Source organism: Salmo salar, chromosome 09 (genome assembly GCF_965601325.2).
Source record: "Salmo salar chromosome 09, fSalSal1, whole genome shotgun sequence".
Taxonomy (NCBI): domain Eukaryota; kingdom Metazoa; phylum Chordata; class Actinopteri; order Salmoniformes; family Salmonidae; genus Salmo; species Salmo salar.
In genome coordinates this window covers 61,403,736-61,427,409 of record NC_138299.1, presented here as the reverse complement: position 1 = coordinate 61,427,409, position 23,674 = coordinate 61,403,736, and the positions used below count along the sequence as shown (strand labels likewise).

Here is a 23,674-nt window from a genome sequence, read left to right as displayed (position 1 = left end):
TGTATACTCTGGTCTTGGCACATGCACTCTAGCCAAAGGCTCACAAATACAGTGCGGGTAGGCTGTGCGGGTAGGCTAGTCTACATGATAAGAATATTATGGATAAGAGCAAGAATTGTTCTTCAAGCATTAAACATCATGTCATAAGAATAAGACCTTGGATATTTAGGAGCATCAACTCTGTGAAGTGCAGGTGGATAGATGGCATCATTCGCGCAAAACTGAAAGCACGAAGCACCGCATTTAACCACGGCAAGGTGACAAGGAATATGGCAGGATACAAACACAGTAGTCGTTCCCTCCGCAAGGCAATCAAACAGCCAAAACGTCAATATCGAGACAAAGTGGATTCGCAATTCAACAGCTCAGACACGAGACGTACATCGGTTGCTCCACTAACAGTTTTGTGATTATGCTGCGGGACTTAGAGGTAATTTGTGGTTTAGTACGGTACCCTGCGTCACCACTTCATTGCTCCAGACCAGCGCAACAAGGGGGAGTGCTGGTCTGCTTCTCAAAAATGCCATCTGGTGCTCAAACTAGCACTAACTAGCATTAATGGTACCAGTGGTTGGCACTTAAATAACGTGCCATAGAATACTGCGGCACTACACCAGCTGTGCTGCAGTACGTTGCAACTTTTAAAGGACGGACCACCGTATGTGGCAGGGTTGTGGCAGGGTACAATCAATCACGGACTATAAAAGGAAAACCAGCCACGTCGCGGACACCAACGTCTTGCTGCCAGACACGCTAAACACGGTTTTTGCATTGTCATTATGGGGTATTGTGTGTATTTAATACATTTTAGAATAAGGCTGTAATGTAACAAAATTTGGAAAAAGTGAATACTTTCCGAATGCATTGTTTGTGGTTGAATTTATTCTGCCACTGTGTGACACTCTTTTGGAACTGTGTCTGTGAAACATTGTAAGCCACAGTGGTTGCTCAACTAAAAGTTTTGAGATTATGCTGCGGGATTTAGAGGTAATTTGTGGTTTAGTACGGTACCCTGAGTCACTGCTTCATTGCTCCAGACCAGCACAAGGGGGAGTTAGAGCACTGATTATGCTTTTGGGTCCCAAGATGCTTATGTGTCTAACTGACAATGAATGGGTGACATAAACTAAATAGAAACTGATGAAGGATGAAGAAGGTGATTGAAATTAGAACAATAGTGTAAGAATTGCTATTCCACTGTCCTGCACGCACACACCATGAAAAATATACATATTTTTGTGTTTCTACTCATCAGTATTACTTACTAAAACTGTTGTTACATTAAGGTTTTTATTCTAAGAGAAACAAAAATGTTCAATTATATTCCATGATATTCTTAAGATGTATGTGTTGACTGAATATAAGCACGTGATGTCTTCTAAATGATCAATTTGATGGCGCAGTCATATAGCCTCGGCACCTACATAAAGCTGAGTGACTCACTCATTCCTGACTGACTCATCAAATCAAATTTTATTGGTCACATACACATGGTTAGCAGATGTTAATGCGGGTGTAGCGAAATGCTTGTTCTTCTAGTTCCAACAGTGCAGTAACATCTAACAAGTAATCTAACAATTCACATACAACTACCTAATACACACAAATCTAACGGGACGGAATAAGAATATGTACATAACAATATATGGATGAGCGATGGCCGAGCGGCATAGGCAAGGTGCAATAGATGGTATAAGGTACAGTATATACATATGAGATGACTAATGTAAGATATGGTAACATTATTAAAGTGGCCTTCTTTAAAGTGACTAGCGATCCATTTATTAAAGAGACCAGTGATATGAGTCCGCCTCTCAGCAGCCTCTCTGAGTTAGTGATTGCTGTTTAGCAGTCTGATGGGCATGAGATAGAAGCTGTTTTTCAGTCTCTCGGTCCCAGCTTTGATGCACCTGTACGGACCGCGCCTTATGGATGGTAGCGGGGTGAACAGGCAGTGGCTCGAGTGGTTGTTGTCCTTGATGATCTTTTTGGCCTTCCTGTGACATCGGCTGCTGTAGATGTCTTGGAGGGCAGGTAGTTTGCCCCCGGTGATGCGCACCCTCTGGATAGCCTTCCGGATGAGGGCAGTGCAGTTGCCGTACCAGGCGGAGATACAGCCCGATAGGATACTCTCGATTGTGCATCTGTAAAAGTTTGTCAGGGTTTTAGGTGACAAGCCACATTTTTTCAGCCTTCTGAGGTTGAAGAGCTACTGTTCTTCACCACACTGTCTTTGTGGGTAGACCATATCAGTTTGTCTGCGATGTGTACGCCAAGGAACTTAAAACTTTCCACCTTCTCCACTACTGTCCCCTCGATGTGGATAGGTGGGTGCTCCCTTTGCTGTTTCCTAAAGTCCAATATCATCACCTTTGTTTTGTTGACGTTAAGTGAGAGGTTGTTTTCATGACACCACACTCCGAGTGACATCATCTCCTCCTTGTAGGCTGTCTCGTCATTGTTGGTAACCAAGCCCACTACTGTTGTGTCGTCCGCAAACTTAATGATTGAGTTGGAGGCGTGCATGGCCACGCAGTCATGGGTGAACAGGGAGTACAGGAGGGGGCTGAGCACACACCCTTGTGGGGACCCAGTGTTGAGGATCAGAGAAGTGGAGATGCTGTTTCTTACCTTCACCACCTGGGGGCGGCCCGTCAGAAAGTCCAGGACCCAATTGCACAGGGTGGGGTTGAGACCCAGTGCCTCCAGCTTAATGATGAGCTTGGGGGGTACTATGGTGTTAAATGCTGAGCTGTAGTCAGTTAAACAGCATACTTACTTACATAGGTATTCCTCTTGTCCAGATGGGATAGGGCAGTGTGCAGTGTGATGGTGAATGCATCGTCTGTGGACCTGTTGGGGCGGTATGCAAACTGAAGTGGGTCTAGGGTGGCAGGTAGGGTGGAGGTGATATGATCCTTGACTCGTCTCACAAAGCACTTCATGATGACAGAAGTGAGTGCTACGGGCAATAGTCATTTAGTTCCGTTATCTTTGCCTTCTTGGGTAAAGATGCTCTGGCACCCCAATGGTGGAACAAGCTCCCTCACGACGCCAGGACAGCGGAGTCAATCACCACCTTCCGTAGACACCTGAAACCCCACCTCTTTAAGGAATACCTGGGATAGGATATAGTAATCCTTCTAACCCCCCCCCCCCCAAAAAGATATAGATGTACTATTGTAAAGTGGTTGTTCCACTGGATATCTTAAGGTGAATGCACCAACTTGTAAGTCGCTCTGGATAAGAGCGTCTGCTAAATGACGTAAATGTAATGTAAAATGTGAACATATTGAAGCATGTGGGGACAGCTGACTGGGATGGGGAGCGATTGAATATGTCAGTAAACACACCAGCCAGCTGGTCTGCGCATGCTCTGAGGACGCAGCTAGGGATGGTGTCTGGTCCAGCAACCTTGCGAGGGGTAACACATTTAAATATCCGTGACGTGGCTGGATTTCTTTTTGTAGTCCGTGATATTCTGTAGACCCTGCCACATACGTCTCGTTTCTAAAACGTTGAACTGCGACTCCACTTTGTCCCTACACCGACATTTCGCTTGTTTGATTGCCTTGTGGAGGGAATAACTACACCATTCGGCCATATTCACAGTCCTTTTTCCATGGTTAAATAAGGTGGCTCGCACTTTCAGTTTTGCGTGAATGCCGCCATCCATCCATGGTTTCTGGTTAGGGTAGGTTTTAATAGTCACAGTTTGTACAACACCTCCAATACACTTTCTTATAAACACACTCACCGAGTCAGCGTATAGATTGTTGTTATTCTCTGAGGCTGCCCGGAACATTTCCCAGTCCGCGTGATCAAAATAATCTTGACGTGTGGATTCCGATTGGTCAGACCAGCATTGCATGGTTCTAGTCACGGGTACATCTTGTCTGAGTTTCTGCCTATAAGACGGTAGGAGCAAGATGGAGTCAAGTTCGGATTTGCCGAAGGGAGGGCGAGGGAGGGCCTTCGCGGAAGTTAGTGTAGCAGTGATCGAGTGTATTGTGAGTGCGAGTGCTGCAATCAATATGCTGATAGAATTTAGGTAGCCTTGCACTCATATTTGCTTTGTTAAAATCCCAGCAACAAAAAAAATACAGCCTCAGGATATATATATATACAGTTGAAGTCAGAAGTTTACATATACTTAGGTTGGAGTCATTAAAACTTGTTTTTCAACCACTCCACATATTTATTGTTCACAAACTATAGTTTTGGCAAGTCATTTAGGACATCTACTCGTGCATGACACAAATAACTTTTCCTACAAGTGTTTACAGATTATTTCACTATATCACAATTCCAGTGGGTCAGAAGTTTACATACACTAAGTTGACTGTGCCTTTAAACAGCTTGGAAAATTCCAGAAAATGATGTCATGGCTTTAGAAGCTTCTGATAGGCTAATTGACATCATCTGAGTCAATTGGAGGTGCACCTGTGGATGTATTTCAAGACCTACCTTAAAACTCAGTGCCTCTTTGCTTGACATCATGGGAAAATCAAAAGAAATCAACAAAGACAGAAAACAAATTGTAGACCTCCACAAGTCTGGTTCATCCTTGGGAGCAATTTCCAAAAGCCTGAAGGTACCACGTTGACCTGTACAAACAATAGTATACAAATATAAACACCATGGGACCACGCAGACATCATACCACTCAGGAAGGAGACGCGCTCTGTCTCTTAGAGATGAACGTACTTTGGTGAGAAAAGTGCAAATCAATCCCAGAACAACAGCAAAGGACCTTGTGAAGATGCTGGTGGAAACAGGTACACAATATTTATATCCACAGTAAAACGAGTCCATAACCTGAAAGGCCGCTCATCAATGATGAAGCCACTGCTCCAAAACCACCATAAAAAAGCCAGACTACGGTTTGCAACTGCACATGGGGACAAAGATGGTACTTTTGGAGAAATGTCCTCTGGTCTGTTGAAACAAAAATAGAACTGTTTGGCCATAATGACCATCGTTATGTTTGGAGGAAAAAGAGGGAGGTTTGCAAGCCGAAGAACACCATCCCAACCGTGAAGCATGGGGGTGGCAGCATCATGTTGTGGGGGTGCTTTGCTGCAGGAGGGACTGGTGCACTACACAAAATAGATGGCATCATGAGGGAGGAAAATTATGTGGATATATTGAAGCAGCATCTCAAGACAACAGTCAGGAAGATAAAGCTTGGTCGCAAATAGGTCTTCCAAATGGACAATGACCTCAATCATATTTCCAAAGTTGTGGCAAAATGGCTTAAGGACAACAAAGTCAAGGTATTGGAGTGGCCATCAGAAAGCCCTGACCTCAGTCCTACAGGGAATTTGTGGGCAGAACATAAAAAGTGTGTTCAAGCAGGAGGAATGAACTCCTATATATATATATATATATATATATATATATATATACACTGCTCCAAAAAATAAAGGGAACACTTAAACAACACAATGTAACTCCAAGTCAATCACACTTCTGTGAAATCAAACTGTCCACATAAGAAGCAACACTGATTGACAATAAATGTCACATGCTGTTGTGCAAATGGAATAGACAACAGGTGGAAATTACAGGCAATTAGCAAGACACCCCCAATAAAGGAGTGGTTCTGCAGGTGGTGACCACAGACCACTTCTCAGTTCCTATGCTACTGCTCAAAAAAATAAAGGGAACACTTAAACAACACATCCTAGATCTGAATGAAAGAAATAATCTCATTAAATACTTTTTTCTTTACATAGTTGAATGTGCTGACAACAAAATCACACAAAAATAATCAATGGAAATCCAATTTATCAACCCATGGAGGTCTGGATTTGGAGTCACACTGAAAATTAAAGTGGAGAACCACACTACAGGCTGATCCAACTTTGATGTAATGTCCTTAAAACAAGTCAACATGAGGCTCAGTAGTGTGTGTGGCCTCCACGTGCCTGTATGACCTCCCTACAACGCCTGGGCATGCTCCTGATGAGGTGGCGGATGGTCTCCTGAGGAAACTCCTCCCAGACCTGGACTAAAACATCCGCCAACTCCTGGACAGTCAGTGGTGCAACGTGGCGTTGGTGGATGGAGCGAGACATGATGTCCCAGATGTGCTCAATTGGATTCAGGTCTGGGGAACGGGAGGGTCAGTCCATAGCATCAATGCCTTCCTCTTGCAGGAACTGCTGACACACTCCAGCCACATGAGGTCTAGCATTGTCTTGCATTAGGAGGAACCCAGGGCCAACCGCACCAGCATATGGTCTCATAAGGGGTCTGAGGATCTCATCTCGGTACCTAATGGCAGTCAGGCTACCTCTGGCGAGCACATGGAGGGCTGTGCGGCCCCCCAAAGAAATGCCACCCCACACCATGACTGACACACCGCCAAACCGGTCATGCTGGAGGATGTTGCAGGCAGCAGAACGTTCTCCACGGCGTCACCAGACTCTGTCACGTCTGTCACGTGCTCAGTGTGAACCTGCTTTCATCTGTGAAGAGCACAGGGCGCCATTGGCGAATTTGCCAATCTTGGTGTTCTCTGGCAAATGCCAAACGTCCTGCACGGTGTTGGGCTGTAAGCACAATCCCCACCTGTGGACGTCGGGCCCTCATACCACCGTTATGGAGTCTGTTTCTGACCGTTTGAGCAGACACATGCACATTTGTGGCCTGCTGGAGGTCATTTTGCAGGGCTCTGGCAGTGCTTCTCCTGCTCTTCCTTGCACAAAGGCGGAGGTAGCGGACCTGCTGCTGGGTTGTTGCCCTCCTACGGCCTCCTCCACGTCTCCTGATGTACTGGCCTGTCTCCTGGTAGCGCCTCCATGCTCTGGACACTACGCTGACAGACACAGCAAACCTTCTTACCACAGCTCGCATTGATGTGCCATCCTGGATGAGCTGCACTACCTGAGCCACTTGTGTGGGTTGTAGACTCCGTCTCATGCTACCACTAGAGTGAAAGCACCGCCAGCATTCAAAAGTGACCAAAACATCAGCCAGGAAGCATAGGAACTGAGAAGTGGTCTGTGGTCCCCACCTGCAGAACCACTCCTTTATTGGGGGTGTCTTGCTAATTGCCTATAATTTCCACCTGTTGTCTATTCCATTTGCACAACAGCATGTGAAATTTATTGTCAATTGGTGTTGCTTCCTAAGTGGACAGTTTGATTTCACAGAAGTGTGATTGACTTGGAGTTACATTGTGTTGTTTAAGTGTTCCCTTTATTTTTTTGAGCAGTGTATATATGGTTTCCAGTTTACATATAGTCCAGTGAAGTTCCTTGAGGGCCATCATGGTGTCTGCTTGAGGGGGTATATACACTGCTGTGACGATAACTGACGAGAATTCTCTTGGAAGAAAATATGGCAGGCATTTGATTGTAAAGAATTCTATGTCGGGTGAGCAAAAGGACTTGAGATCCTATATGTTGTTATGATTCGTAAATCATGAAGCATACACCCCCGCCCTTCTTCACAGAGAGGTGTTTATCACTGTCGGCCAGACGCATAAAGAAGACCGGTGGCTGAACCGACTCTGAAAACATATCCCGAGAGAGCCATGTTTCCGTGAAACAGAGAATGTTACAATCTCTGATGTCTCTCTGGAATGCAACCCATGCTCTAATTTTGTCTACCTTGTTGTCAAGAGACTGGACATTGGCGAGTAGTATACTCGAAAGCGGTGGGCGGTGTGCACGCGTACGGAGCCTGACCAGGAGGCCGCTCTGTCTGCCTCTTCTGCAGTGACATTGTTTTGGGTCGGCTTCTGGGATTAGTTCCACTGTCCTGGGTGGTGGTCCGAATAAAGAATCCGCTTCGGGAAAGTCGTATTCCTGGTCGTAATGTTGGTAAGTTGACGTTGCTCTTATACCCAATAGTTCTTCCTGGGCTAACAATGTAAGAAATAATACATCAAAATAATATTTGGTATAGTTTCCTAAGGACTCGAAGTGAGGCAACCATCTCTGTCGGTGCCATTTCTGATAATCTTGAATATTATTAAAGACCTGATTATTAAAAAAATGGAAAGAATATGGCACCACAACAAACCTGCCAAGGGAGGGCCACCCACCAAAACTCACGGACCAGGCAAGGAGGGCATTAATCAGACAGGCAACAAAGAGAGCAAAGACAACCCTGAAGGAGCAGCAAAGCTCCACAGCGGAGATTGAAGTATCTGTCCATAGGACCACTTTAAGGCGTATACCCCACAGAGCTGGGCTTTGCGGAAGAATGGCCAGAAAAAAGCCATTGCTTAAAGAAAAAAACAAGCAAACACATTTGGTGTTGGCCAAAAGGCATGTGGGAGACTCCCCAAACATATGGAAGAAGGAACTCTGGTCAGATCCTCAAAAGGTTCTACAGCGGCACCATCGAGAGCATTCTGATTGGTTGCATCACTGCCTGGTATGGCAACTGTTCGGCCTACGACCACAAGGCACTACAGAGGGTTGTGCGAATGGCCCAGTACAACACTGGGGCCAAGCTTCCTGCAATCCAGGACCTCTATACTAGGCGGTGTTAGAGGAAGGCCCTAAAAATTGTCAAAGACTCCAGCCACCCTAGTCATAGACTGTTCTCCCTGCTACCACTCGGCAAGCGGTACCGGAGTGCCAAGTCTAGGTCCAAGAGGCTTCTAAACAGCTTCTACCCCCAAGCCACAAGACTCCTGAACATCTAGTCAAATGGCTACCCAGACTATTCACATTGCACCCCACCTCCCCTCTACACACCACTGCCACTCTCTGTTGTCATCTAATTTACTCTAACAACATGTACATACTACCTCAACTAACCGGTGCCCCCGCACATTGACTCATGGGGGTAGAGTAATGGGGGTGTGCCAGCACCCCCATGTTTATATTGTTATTTTTTACTGCTGCTTTTTAAATACTTGTTACTTTTATCTCTTATTCTTATCCATATTCTTTTAAACTGCACTGTCGGTTAGGGGCTCGAAAGTAAGCATGGTCTACACCGGTTCTATTCATCGCATGTGACTAATGACATTTGATTTGATTTTAGATGAGAAAATTGTGCTTTCTGGTCATCAAGGAAAACACTATGTCTGGTGCAAACCCAACACCTCTTATCACCCCGAGAACACCATCCCCACAGTGAAGCAGGGTGGTGGCAGCATCATGCTGTGGGGATGTTTTTCATCGGCAGGGACTGGGAAACTGGTCAGAATTGAAGGAATGATGGATGGTGCTAAATACAGGGAAATTCTTGAGGGAAACCTGTTTCAGTCTTCCAGAGATTTGAGACTGGGACAGAGGTTCACCTTCCAGCAGGACAATGACCCTAAGTATACTGCTAAAGCAACACTCGAGTGGTTTAAGGGGAAACATTTAAATGTCTTGGAATGGCCTAGTCAAAGCCCAGACCTCAATCCAATTGAGAATCTGTGGTATGACTTAAAGATTGCAGTACACCAGTGGAACCTGTCCAACTTGACAGAGCTAGAGTGTTTTTACCTTGAAGAATGGGCAAAAGGCAACAAAATAGGAAAAATGTCAAGAGGGGGAATACTTTCGCAAGCCACTGTAATTATTGACGGAGAGTCTTGTCATTGACATTTTTTTTCTCCAATATACTGTTTGCCTACCGTTTGGCGACATGAGTCTCACTAGTGTTGAGTAATGTGCTGTTAAAAGCTGTCTAGGTCTTATTTATTTAAAAAGCATAGTGAAGTTAGAAGCAATAGGATTTGAAGTAATAGGCTACCCACTGTGGTCAACTATTTCGGCACTGTTTCTTGCTGCTCTGAGATAAGCATGGGGACTGGTCTTGATAAATCAATGAGATTTTTATTTTTACTGAATCTCCGTTTGGGTATTGGTTAGACTACAATTAGGGTGTGGAAATGTTATGCTCTTAGTACTGTAGCCTACTCCCGACCGTCACATTGTACAGCTCCATATTGTACAGCTCTATTTTTCCTAACGGAAACCCAGAGGGTTTCATTTTTCATTTTTCTTAGAATAGAAACACTACAATATTAATCAAATCAATTAAGCAAAAATTCTTCAAATCAATCCCATATACTATGTTCTTACAAAAAAGGTTTTAAATTCTCTAGTACAGCCAATATTGAAGGCTATCAAATGCTTCTCAAAGATGCCCTCTGGTGTTTAAACTAGCACTAACTAGCATTAATGGTAACAATTGCTGACAATGAAATAACGTACCATAAAATTCTGCGGTAGCCCGCAAGGTGTACTGCAGTATGACGCAACTTTTACAGGAAGATCCACTGCATGGCTTTTTTGGCCTTATATTGGCTATCACGGTTCCGTATAAATGCATATCTAACGGGTTATAGAGCAAACAATGCAATTATCACAACATTGGTTGCGAAAAGAAAAAAATCCTGGCTTGGCTACCAACACACACTGGTTTCTCTTTTCTTTGGAACTGAACTATGCATGATTTGTTTGTGTTCTCAAGAATGATTGTTCCAGGAGAAGTACTCATACTCACGCACAATCTGTAAGTCATAATTGGGTCATTATAAATAATTTGTCTCAATTTGTTCATACAGAGTGTGAGGTTGAGTACATTTCTTGGATGTATTTGTTCATTTCTGAAGAATGTATATATTTAGATTTTCAAGGGGGTAAAAGCTAATTGCTATGATATAATCCTTAGTCATTGTATTCAGTTCAATCCAAACACTACTAACTAGCTATTTGAAAATGGTGGGAGGTAATAGCTTAAATACAGCGGACTTATGTAGAAATAATATTTACAATAAAATACAATATATCAGAGTAATACAATACATCATATGCTACGATATCATTCTTAGTCATTGTATTCCTTGAAATGGTGGGAGGTAGCTAATAAGTCTAATACATATTTATTTATTTTTTTACTATAGAATACAATATACTAGAATAGAAAGAGTCACCCTCAACGGTTCCAAGCTCTTCAGAGTTTTAATAAGCCCAGGCCTCGACAGACTTACCACACCCCTCTACCTGCGTAAGACCTGCTTGACTGTTTGACGCACCAAAGGCGGAGGCACTTTATTTTTCTTTCCGACACGTACACTGGCACGCTAATGAAAGTACGTTGAAAGGGGATAAGAAGCTTCCAAAGTCTCTTTTATCAGTGTGGAGCTTACACTCTTCCGTGATACATTATACATTCCATTCTCAGGCACAGGCCGTGTCCCAAATGGCACCCTATTCCCTACATAGTTATCACTTTTTGACCATGGTCTTGGTAAAAAAAAGTAGTGCACTATGTAGGGACTAGGGTGCTATTTGGGAAGTGCCTACAGTTTATGTACGGCTTAATCTGTCCTATAAACCCGCCCCTCCGTCGTCAGGCTCCCAGGTCTGTAAGGCAAATTTCTTTATCTACTCTTAAGACGGTGCCAACTTTCTTAAATCTGAGACAGCTGCTCTTGCTCTTGGTGTAACACACCGAAAGTAAAATGGCATCAGCCATGGATTTCACTAATGGTTTGAGATAGAAGTGCTCATGAATTGAAAGAAGCTTTCCTTTCTAAAAACTGTTTTCAGTTATCGTGTCCCCACTGCTGTTGGAATGGTTCACATTTGTGTTCTCTCAAGAGGAATGGAGAAACATGTGTTTTTGTTACCTCATGAGTTTTGTCCTTGAGTTGAAGTACACTCTAAGAAAAAAAAAAGTGCTATGTAGAACCTAGAAGGGTTCTTCGGCTGTCCCCATAGAATTCCAGGTAGAACCCTTTTGGTTCCAGGTAGAACCCTTTTGGGTTCCATGTATAACCCTTTCCACAGAGGATTCTACATGGAACCCAAAAGGGTTCTACCTGGAGCCAAAAAAGGTTATCCTATGGGGACAGCCGGAAAACCCTTTTGGAACTATATTTTCTAAGTGTACAGTAGAACTACACTTTACTAAAGTCAATGGACACTAACGTATCTCAGCATTTCTCATCCATAATTAATTCAACATAGCAATAATAAAACTCAGGCAGAAATTACTTTTGGGTCGTTCCACGAAATGGATGCCTTTTGAATGTGCAAACTTCTAAGAAATTATCTTTAAAATATCTCTTCTTTCAACATTCAATTTCATGAAGGATATATTTAGCCTACGGAAGATTTTTTTTTTCTTCCCATCTCAGGCATTAAAATCCTATGTACTAAGAGCATTTTATCTGCATTTTCAGCACACCGTCTGTCAACCCTATGTAACCGCCTAACTATTATTTAAAAGCATGTTTGAGATAAAACCCACATTTTCTCATTGATCAAGTATAAATAAAGTCACCTATCAAACTTCTAAAGTTACCATTGGGCCTTTAACAGGGTTGACAATAAAAGGGCTGAGGTTTTAGGTGAAGATCGGCCATTACTCCTCATGTGGTGAAAAGCATGGGACCACATGGTGTTCATGAAATTAGGAATTATACATATGTTACACACATAATGAAAGTTAAATCAAATTCAAGTTTTCCTAACATTAATTGAGCGAACAAGGTTGATGTGTTGAGTTCAACCACCTCAGTCAAAGATGATAAAGCAATTATAAATAGACCAAAAAAGTTTACTTTTCTTTTTCACCATGCTGTTCAGAAGACCCAAATTATGTCACCTGCTGTGAATAATTTAACTTGGTGGAATGGTTGATTATTTTAAATTGTTTTAAAATGAGGGACATACGTGAATGCATCCCTAATCACATGAATATAAATAATAATCTTCAGAAATGACTTTGTCAAAGCAGCAAAATGACTAGGCCTTTACAATGATGGTGAAACTTGGATAAATTTCAGGATAAGTGTGTTGAAATCTTCCTAGAAGTGACAAAGGGTTGGCGTAGGGACATGTCAAAATGATGCATTTTGGCACATTCGCAAGCCTTTATTCATATAAAACATATGATGTATTGAATTCTCCACGTGGTCTATATTAAAGTGCACTTCATTTAATATAACAGGCTAATAACATTCAATATTGGTGCATCATTTCTACTTAAAATTTCAAAGGGATGCAAAATTCACCCATTTTGTGGATAACAAATTGAGGAAATAGAGAAAAAACAACACGTGCGTGTGTTTGTATGTGTGTGTGTGTGTGTGTGTGTGTGTGTGTGTCATGACCGTACAGGTAAGACATATTTTCCAAAGAGAACAACTTGTATATGTGCTGTACTCACCACAAAGAGGGTACGGAAGGAGGCCAGGTCACCGAAGAAGTCTTCGACGCTGAGGACATGGGGGTCGAAGGCGTAGTAGCTGCCCAGGCTCTCATATAGCTTCTGCATGTTCTTGTGCATGGTGGAAAGCTTCTCGTATTGCTCCCGCGAATGCTTGGAGAAGCCGTGAAGGGAGGTACAGTCAAGGAAAGTAACATGTTTTTTTTTATCAATAGTACTTGTCAGACCATTTGAAAAATCGATTCAAATACTTTAATTGTGCCTGATTTGAGCTTGCCTTGCTCAATAAACCAATAGAAAGGTCCCCAAACGTTAAACCCCACACATCTGGCACTCCAGGTGAACTGGCACTCCAGGCAGACTGGCACTCCAGACAGACTCATGGAAACGCTCAAAGTATGTGAACCCAGGTGAGAATGTACAACAACACGAAAATTAGACTTCATAACACTTTGTCACCATTACGTGTGATGTCACAACAACAATAAACAGTCATCATTAAGCAAATGGAGAAAAATATAACTTCGCATCATTCACTCGCTTTGTAAACCCACCCATGCAGGGAAAAGAATAGCGGCGCGAAAGCCAGTGCCTTCCAGACAGGAGAGGTCAGAGAATGTGTGTTGTCATACCAACAATAGAAAACCATCCCTGAGCTAGATATCAAACCATCCCATTCACTCGTTTGTAAACCCACGCTCACAAAAAATGCTAAAAGAAAACATTGCATTTCACACAGGGAGAGGTCAGAGAAACTAATGTGTGTGTTTCAATAACCTCTCCATCTCACTTTGGAGTCTTTGGCACCATGGGCTAATAGCATGCAGGCCAGGAGTAATAGGAATGTATTTTGTAGTTGGCCGCAACACAAATGGCTGTTGGAATAGCTGATTTCAGTCATTGTTCCATTGTTTCTCCCAACAAGAGAGGGGTTGGGTCGTCTTGAACCGCGGCCCATGCCGCACTGTGTAATTTACAGAGCAGATGAAGCACTTTCTACAGGGTGAATGGCCATTAACAGCTGCTCCTGTCAGTGCAGCATTATCCCAGCGGCCGCTGAACGCATGGAGACCAGACTCTGGTTGTTTTTTGCCACAAACGCAGATGGAAAAACACACAGTGTGACAGTGTGTGAGATGAGGTGAAAAGCACACCTCTATTGAACACACTTTGCAAAACAACTTTCAGCAGGCATGGATACACACACACACACACACACACACACACACACACACACACACACACACACACACACACACACACACACACACACACACACACACACACACACAACCACTACGGAGCTCTCACTGTCAGCAACACACAACAACACTGAGGATTATTAGACACAACACAGCATCCAACACCAATCATCCAACACCAATCATATCAATCACTTACATAATCCTTCATCTATCTACCTGTATCTCCTGATCTATGCATTTGTGCATCTGTCCAAGGCTGTCTAAAGCTGATCTACATGCCTATGGGCTGGGCTGTGGATCTATGGATGGGGCTGGTGTGTATGGGATCTATCAGGGGTGGGGGTGTGATGGCTGATCGGGGGCCTTGCTGCAGCCGTGTCCTCGCCGACGTTGGATCAAGCTGAGCGGGGATGAAAGCAGGGCCGGCGGGAGGCGAGACAAGCTGGATTAGCTCTCAGCGGGTCAGTGTTTACTGGACCTCAACAGCAGCACTGGTAGTGACCAACGCTACAGCCCACACAGCCTGGCGATGATAGATTTATCTGGCTGATAGATGTCTTTATCTCTCCCTTCATCTCCCTTTCCCTTTTTCTGTCACACTGTCTATCTCGCTTACTCTCCCCTTTCTCTCACTCTTGCTCTGTCACTTTCTCCATTTCTCTATCTTTCTTTTTATATATATTGTTTCTCTCTCTTTCTCCCTCTCTCATCAGCTCCCTTTAAAGATGAAAAGAGCTGGATGGAAGGGTGTTTACATCAAACCTTGTTTGCAAACAACCAATCTCTCAAAGATGCCAACTTTCAACAAAGTTGTACAGTAGTTCTATTTCTAGCCCATTAAGGTCTGGCTAAATCACATTAAAGTCCTTCTAAACCACAATAACGTCCTGCTAAACCACAATATGGTCCTGCTTAACCAATGTTCCTGAATATTTTTCTCTCCCCTTCACCAGCTGTAAGCAGCACTTTTAGTGTCACGTGATAATGAGCCCAAATATTTCATCAAATCCACTAATGGTGCAAGGTTTGAGTGTTTCACACAAGTGCTCCCACTCACTTTGTCATATGATTCTAGCTAAACACTAGAACCAATAAAGCAGTCAATTTGACTGCTCATGAAGTCATGCTCCCTCCATTCTTGACTTTTCCTAAATAAGTCTATACAACAAACTGTCGGTGTTGGAATCTTAATATCACAAATAGAACTGGAGTTATAACCAGTTATAGGAGGGCATGTCATTTTTTGAATGGGTTTTCCCCGTTGCCCCTCCTTCTCCCAACAGTTGTAAATACCCAGCTGATAATTGCCCTGATAATTGCTTCGAAACTGAACCTAAACTATACCAAAACTAATTTCACAAAAATAACAACAGATTCAATAAATTAAGTAAAGTATGATGATGAGAAAGGGGGTGAATTTGTGAGTTGATGAGCTCCCGAGTGGCGCAGCGGTCTAAGGCACTGCATCTCAGTGCTAGAGGCATCACTACAGACACCCTGGTTTCGATTCCAGACTGTATCACAACCGATAGTGATTGGGAGTCCCATAGGGAGGTGCATAATTGGCCCAGTGTCGTCCGGGTTTGGCCGGTGTAGGCCGTCATTGTAAATAAGAATTTGTTCTAAACTGACTTGCCGAGTTAATAAAGGTAAAAAAAAAAAAAATCTATGAGCGAGGGGAAGGAATGATGCATAATTCTGTAATTACCAATAGTGAATGAAGAACAAGGCGGGTTCATTCTATTGTATTGATCCATTCTAATTCTAATCTTAAAATGGTATGTACCCTATATCAGTCCACCGAATCCAAGCAGTCTTTTCAGTCTACTCTAGCCTACTCGGAGTAGGCTACACAGTGAGAGTGTGCGTACATTTTATTTCTTAGTACTTTTTACCCCTTTTCTCCACAATTTCGTGCTATCCAATTGGTAGATACAATCTTGTCCCATCGCTGCAACTCTCATACGGACTCGGGAGAGGCAAAGGTCGAGAGCCATGCGTCATCCGAAACTCGACCCTGCCATGCCACACTGCATCTTGACACACTGCTCGCTTAACCCGGAAGTCAGCCGTACCAATGTATCGGAGGAAACTCCATAGAACTGGCGACCGTGTCACTGTGCATGCGCCCGGACCACCTCAGGAGTTGGAGGCCAAACCCTCCTCTAACCTGGATGATCCTGGGCCAATTGTGCATTGCCTCATGGGTCTCCCGGTCATGGCTGGCTGCGACACAGCCCCGGATCGAACCCGGATCTGTGGTAACGCCTCAAGCACTGAGTGTGCGTAATTGTACATGCTGAACAGCTTTCAATATCTGGAAAAAGATCCACATCAGGCAGCAGGATTGAGTGTCGGGGAATGTGGTGATGAGGCTTGTGGAACCTTGCGTTGGCAAGCAGAGAAATGTAACCTTGGACAGTTTCTTCACTTCACTGTCATTGGCCGGCACCGCAAAATAAGGCACCTGCACAGCCGTTGCACAGTACTCCACAATGGTGCTGAAGAATGACAAGATAATGGGGACACAATAAAGAGAGAACCGGAGACTATTACGCACTACAACCAAACAAACGTATGTCAAAGTGTGTCAAGCAAGTGAAAGTTACGAAGATTTGTGTCAACTGTTAGGACAAGGGATAACAGCTAAATTAAATTCAACCAATGCCATTGTGTGAAGACGCACAAAATGTAAACATGAGCTGATAATAATTGACTATTTTTGACTGCTGCTATATCAATGCTTATATTAATTATAATGCCATTATTGCTTTTGTGCTGATTTTCACTATTTATCAAGGCCACTTGGTGCTTAAAATTATGTTTAGGCTACTGATGTTTTCATCATTTGACCACGCGTATTGTTGACAATCAGTCTTGGTGGTTGGGGTATTTAGTTTATTTTGTCATTAGAAAAATAAGCTGTTACTGTGTTCCAACACATATGCCTTCCGTTTCATAGTTGTAACAAAGGCACTTCACAAATAAAATGCATAGAACACTTGAATTTGTGTTTTTGTAGCCATCCTACAGTAACATAAACTAATGAAAATGCTATAGTGTTATTTTAAATACAATAATGTTACCCAAGGCCTTCATAAACACAACAAAATGATTATTTTTGCGCTAGCATATATGAAATGTATGAATTACACAGTTAGAATGTTGCAGTCAGAATGCTCATTAGCTTGAAGGGGGTTCCCTTGAGGCCCACCGATTTCAAGTGTTCATGTTCAACCTAATAGTGCTTATACAATTCAGGTTATGCAAGTTTGGTTCCAAATATAAGCAAGGGATATTAGTATTATTACAACATTATTATGATATATCTCAACCTAACAGTGAGAATAGAGAACAGAGTGTGATGGTGAGGAGTCGTCGATGGCCTATGCTCACTGGGGAGAGACAGGCTGAAGTAAGTAAACCGTGAGGATGAGAAGTGTTCGTAACAGGTGAATGGATGATGCAAGCAGGTGAGACAGTTCAGGTAACTGTGCTTGTGCTGTTCACTTGGCTGTGCTGTGGTGTGGCATGCATTGATTGCTGGGCCAGTTGTTGTTTAGCATGAGTGACTGAGGTATCTACACCAGAGCAGTGAAGGGATGCTGTCCGTCTGTCTGGGTGCCTGTCCATCCACCTAGCTGCTTGACCCTCTGTCTCTCTGCCCTTTTTTGTCAGTCAGTCAGTCAAGTCAGTCAAGTCAGTCAGCCAGTCAGCCAGTCAGTCAGTCAGTCAGTCGGGACTGGTGTTAGGCTCAATGGGATTCAGCGACTGTTCTTTCCACATCAAAGACATGTCATACTGACAGTATCTGACACCTGACTGTGCTACAGCAGTGCCAGCATGCAGCCTTCTCAAACAAAATCTCTCAATTTCTCATACAGTCTCTCTCTGTTGCTCTGCTATTCTCTTGCATTCTCTCTGCTGGTCTCTCTCTCTTCCATTGTCCTGCTATTTTTTTTCTCCTTCTTATTTTCTTGCTTCCTTGCTATTTCCCCATTCTCTCCATCTCAAAATCACACACACGCACATACAGATACACAGTTTTCTCTCTGTCTTTCTTCCCTCTCTCCCTGCTCCCTCTCTACCTCCTCATTCCTCCCTGTCCTCCCATATTCAGAGAGAGAGGAAACTTTCAGAAGTGCTCTCAGCACTCATTGTGCCTGTTTCCTGTGTCACCTGGGCTTCAAAAAGCTCTGAGCGGAGAGGGTCTCAAGGTAAAGCATAACGCAGCCTCCTCTGGCAGCCAGGCTCTGCCTGTTTGTCAGTCTCCTCTCATCTCCCTGTCTCTCTCTCCACCAGCTGTCCTCAAAGGAGGAAAGGAAAGGCTGCATTACCTCTGCACTGCGCCTTACATCACTGACGCAGAGCAAGATTCATTGTTAGGGAGTTGTAGTGGGCTGATAAAAGGGATGTACTGGATATATATATGGATTAATGGACTGGCTACTAGACTGTCCTGTACTCAGAATATTATATCATTTTCTAGATTCCTAGAACAATATACTAGTTCTTTATCAGCTCTGGCTGTAATTTGCAATGTTGCTATGTTGTCCCTTACTCTTCCTTTTGCATATCATCTGGACAATCCTAGATGATCTTACCTGAGCTATCCAAATTCAGGAGGCTAGTCAGCTATTAAAAAAAAAATGTTTAATCATTATTGGATTCTTAAGGACATTTAGCCCAGTAGAGAACTGTGTTCTGTCATAGGCGGTCCGAGCCCACCATTTCTCCACTCTCAGCCGGCTAACACCTCTATGTCTGTCCCTGTCTAATGCCTCTCTCTCTCCATCCTCCTCACTCCACCTCAGCACCACCAGGTCACATCCAATCCCATGAGTTGGCCTGGGCGCTAACGCCCTGTGACAGCCTCCGCGGTCTCTGCCACGGCCCGTCACATGGGGCTGCCAGTCTGCTCCAGCTAACGTGTGGCCTCCAATTCTGTTCTGTACACAACACAATACAACAGGCTGGTACTGGTTGGCACCGGCGCCATCACGGCCATACCTGGCTCACCCCAATGTTGCTGTCCAAGGGACATGTCCTGAAATGTGGGGCCATGTCAATGGTGTTGGGCATGGTTTATGGTGCTGCCCACAACGGTCTCCTCCCTCTCTCCCATCACTCTCTCTCTCCATCCCTCTCTCTCTCTCCATCCCTCTCTCCCTCCTCCTCTAACACTCTGCTGCCTGGCTGGATAGACTGTGTCCAGTCTACTGGGCAGCCATAGTGTAATTTGGCTCAGAGGGACACAGGGGATAAAGAAGCCTGAGAGCCTGGGTAGGAAAAGCTCAGGTTTAGCGTTGGGCCTCCAGAGTACCAGGGTCCAACAGGCACATAGGAAAAAACATTAAATAAACATTAATGGAACTGGGTTAGAGGAGATTTATTAAGAGGGCTTTTTGGCCCCCTCGCCGACCAGAGTGACGTGCACCATTTGAATAACTCTTGCATGCACACAGGTAAACAAACAAGTCAATTTATGTGGCCATTTTGAAAATAAATGTTTCTGTTGTTTTTCCAGCGGAAGTGTGTGTGTGTTTTTATTTTTGAATGGTTTACGACAAAACCAAGAAGTTGAACAAGGTCGAATCCCCAAAAAAGCACTTGGCTTTCAGGCTACAGTAAGTCTGACTTGGTGTCACGTTGCCGTGTGCTAAAAACAAGGCCTTAATCGTGGCTTAGTGATGATGAAAATACCCTTTGCCAATGGTAAATAGACTGATAAATAGTGACTAATTAAACAAAACACACAGTAATGAGGACAACTTTGTTTCATAAGCTCAGAGTTCAGGTCTGGGAAGTTTGTGACAGCATACCAGTAGATTAAAAGTGAAAAGAAGAGTTTGGTCATATACAGATTGACTCCCAGAATTGTTTCCTCATTTTGAAAACATTGTGGACCCAATGTTGTGACAGATGTGTCTGACTGAATCTAGCACTGCAGAACTGTATCAGGAATGTGGTTGGTAAGAAAAATGTGATAGTCAGTTTTAAAATATACTCTATAGGCTGGCTTTTTTTCCTAAAAACATTTCTCACAAATTGCTTTACATTATCCCTACCTACACCTCCAAAGAGGAAGCAGCAGCACAGTGGCAAAAAAAACAACCAGGAAAAGCTAATTAAGAAACCTGGAGCACAACCAGACTCAGGTGTGCCTACAACTGTCTGAACTCAGAATTCTAGTCAATAACAACCAGAATACTTCTCCAGCTCCCTAAAACTTCATTTGAATGTAGGAAAAAGGTTTGTTGTGCCCATGAAAAGAACACAAAAGTTGGGTGCATTTCACACAGTGAAAATAATTAAAATTGTACCAAATTGAAATCCACAGCACTGTAAAACTCATTGAAAACGGCTGGACGTTATCCAAAGTAATTAACAAAACACCTTGGACATGCCATAGACAACATTTTTTCCCCCCATTCTCATTCATATTGCTGTCCCGTCTTCCTATCTCTTTCATTCTCGCCTTTTCTTTCTTCTCTCTCTCCCTCTCTGCCCCCTCTCTCTTTCTCTCCCTTCTTCTCTATCTCTCTCTCTCCCCCTCTGTCCTTCACTTCCAAGAAGGTGAGAATTGTCTGATAGTGTCTCTCCTGCCACTCCTCCATGTGTAATTACGTTTCATTGTACGGCTGCACAAGCAATCAGAGCACATCCTCATTTAGCGGTGACCCCCCCGGTGAAAAAGGATGGAAATGGAGCACAACCGAGGGAGTGGTCAGATGACTGAAGAGCTACTCATTTACTCAAATGTATATTGACAAGGATAGTTTGGCTGAGGAGAAACCTTTTGTCGGCATCCCAAATGGCACCCTATTTACATTTTAGTCATTTAGCAGACGCTCTTATCCAGAGCGACTTACAGTACTGAATACATACATTTCATTTCATGCATTTATTTTTTTTTGTACTGGCCCCCCGTGGGAATCGAACCCACAACCCTGGCATTGCACACACCATGCTGGCGTTGCAAAAACCATGCACTACCAACTGAACCACAGGGAAGACACATTACGTTTGACCGGGCCCATAGGCCTGTGGTCAAAAGTAGTGCACTATGAAGGAAATAGGGTGCTATTTGGGACACAGCCTGGAGATTATTGTTAGAAATCAGAGAAAAAAAAAGAGACACAAAAAAACGCTTCTGGATATTGGCTCCATTTATAATTACTTAATCAATCATAATGCCAGTGTGTTCATTCAGTGAATTAAATAAATGAAGACAGTGATAGAATTGCTTATGAAATCATGCACATTTAGAACTTGACTGAGAGAGATGCAGGCTTCGCATCAATTAGCTACCCGGAGATGTTAAAAAACAAGACGGTACAGAACACACAAAGGACTAGTAGTATAATATCCTCTAGGGGCTAGGGGGCAGTATTTTCACGGCCGGATGAAAAACGTACCCAATTTAAACAGGTTACTACTCTGGCCCAGAAAATAGAATATGCATATTATTAGTAGATTTGAATAGCAAACACTCTGAAGTTTCTAAAACTCTTTGAATGGTGTCTGTGAGTATAACAGAACTCATATGGCAGGCAAAAAAACTGAGAAAAATTGAATCAGGAGAAATTAGAAATGTCGTTTTTGTTTTGAATCCCTTGAAAAACTACAGTGACATAGGATTTACGTTACACCTCCTAACTCTTCCATTGGCTGTCAACAATCTTTAGGAACTGGTTTCAACTGTCAGCTGTTACCGGGCAGATCATTTTGGCTCAGTCAATCATTGGCCAGTCTGAGGAGAGGTGTCTTATGATGCGCGTACACGTGACGTCATCGTTTTTATATTTTTCTTCTGGGATGAATAGCTATTGCCCGGTTGTAAAATTATCGCAATTTTACGTAAAAAAATACCCTAAAGGATTGATTGTAAACATCGTTTGACGTGTTTCTACAAACGGTAATGGAACTTTGAACATTTCGTCTATGGATTTGCGTCCACGCCACATGGCATTGTAAAGTGTTCTGGATGGGTCAACAAAACGGACATATTTGGACATAAATGATGGACTTTGCAGAACAAATGAACATTTCTTGTGGAAGTGGGTGCCCATCCGAGTGCATTCCGCCGAAGATCAGCAAAGGTAAGTAAATATTTCTAACATAATGTTAGAGATTTGTCGACGCCGTGGTTGTAGGCTAACTGTATAGCTTAGCATTGAAGGCTAAGTTCTGTACTCAGAATATTGAACAATGTGCTTTTTCCGTAACGTTATTTTGAAATCTGACAAAGTGGTTGCATAAAGGAGTAGATTATCTCTAATTCTTTAAATAATTGTTATACATTTTTTCAACGTTTATGAGTTCTTCTGTAAATTAAATTCACCGGTAGTTATGGGGAGAAAACCTTTTCTGAACGTCACGTGCCAATGTAAAAATTGGGTTTTTGGATATAAATATAAACTTAATCGAACAAAAAATACATGTATTGTCTAACATGATGTCCTAGGAGTGTCATCTGATGAAGATTGTCAAAGGTTAGTGCTTAATTTTAGCTGAATATCTGGTTTTGCGATGGCTATCGTGCTTGGAAAATTGCTTTTTTTTTTTTTTTTTTTGCTGAGGTGCTATGCTAAAATAATCTAATGTTTTGCTTTCACCGTAAAGCCTTTTTGAAATCGGACAATGTGATTGGATTAACGAGTAGAGTATCTTTAAAATGCCGTATAATACTTGAATTTTAATTTTGAGATGATTTTGTTTTGAATATCGCGCCGTGCTATCTCACTGGTTGTTGTCAACCAATCCCGTTATCGGGATTGTATCCTCAAGAGGATAAAAGGTGTATAACGCTGTAGCTGGATCTGTCAACTACAACAGTAATACACACATGCACGTACACAAGCATAGAACTAATGGAAATGAAGCTTTTAACTTCTCCACGTACATTGGGTCTCTCCTTAACCTGTTAGGGCTAGGGGGCAGCATTTGCACGTCTGGATAAAAAAATGTACCCGATTTAATCTGGTTACTAATCCTACCCAGTAACTAGAATATGCATATACTTATTATATATGGATAGAAAACACTCTAAAGTTTCTAAAACTGTTTGAATGGTGTCTGTGAGTATAACAGAACTCATTTGGCAGGCAAAACCCTGAGACATTTTCTGACAGGAAGTGGATACCTGATGTGTTGTATTGACTTTAAACCTATCCCATTGAAAAACACAGGGGCTGAGGAATATTTTGGCACTTCCTATTGCTTCCACTAGATGTCACCAGCCTTTACAAAGTGTTTTGAGTCTTCTGGAGGGAGATCTGACCGAACAAGAGCCATGGAACGATGATGTCCCATTAGACACCTGGCGC

The 23,674-nt window shown here is 43.0% G+C and overlaps 1 protein-coding gene across 4 annotated transcripts in view; it reads right to left on the bottom strand.

Annotated features, from left to right (window-relative positions):
- Positions 1-23,674, bottom strand: part of LOC106611507 (protein diaphanous homolog 2) — a 686,561-nt gene that overhangs the window by 97,450 nt on the left and 565,437 nt on the right. For all 4 annotated transcript variants that reach the window (XM_082955835.1, XM_082955838.1, XM_082955836.1 and 1 more), the window contains one exon: positions 13,141-13,306. In XM_082955835.1, coding sequence (XP_082811961.1) covers positions 13,141-13,306 — 166 coding nt within the window. The remainder of the gene's footprint in view (positions 1-13,140; positions 13,307-23,674) is intronic.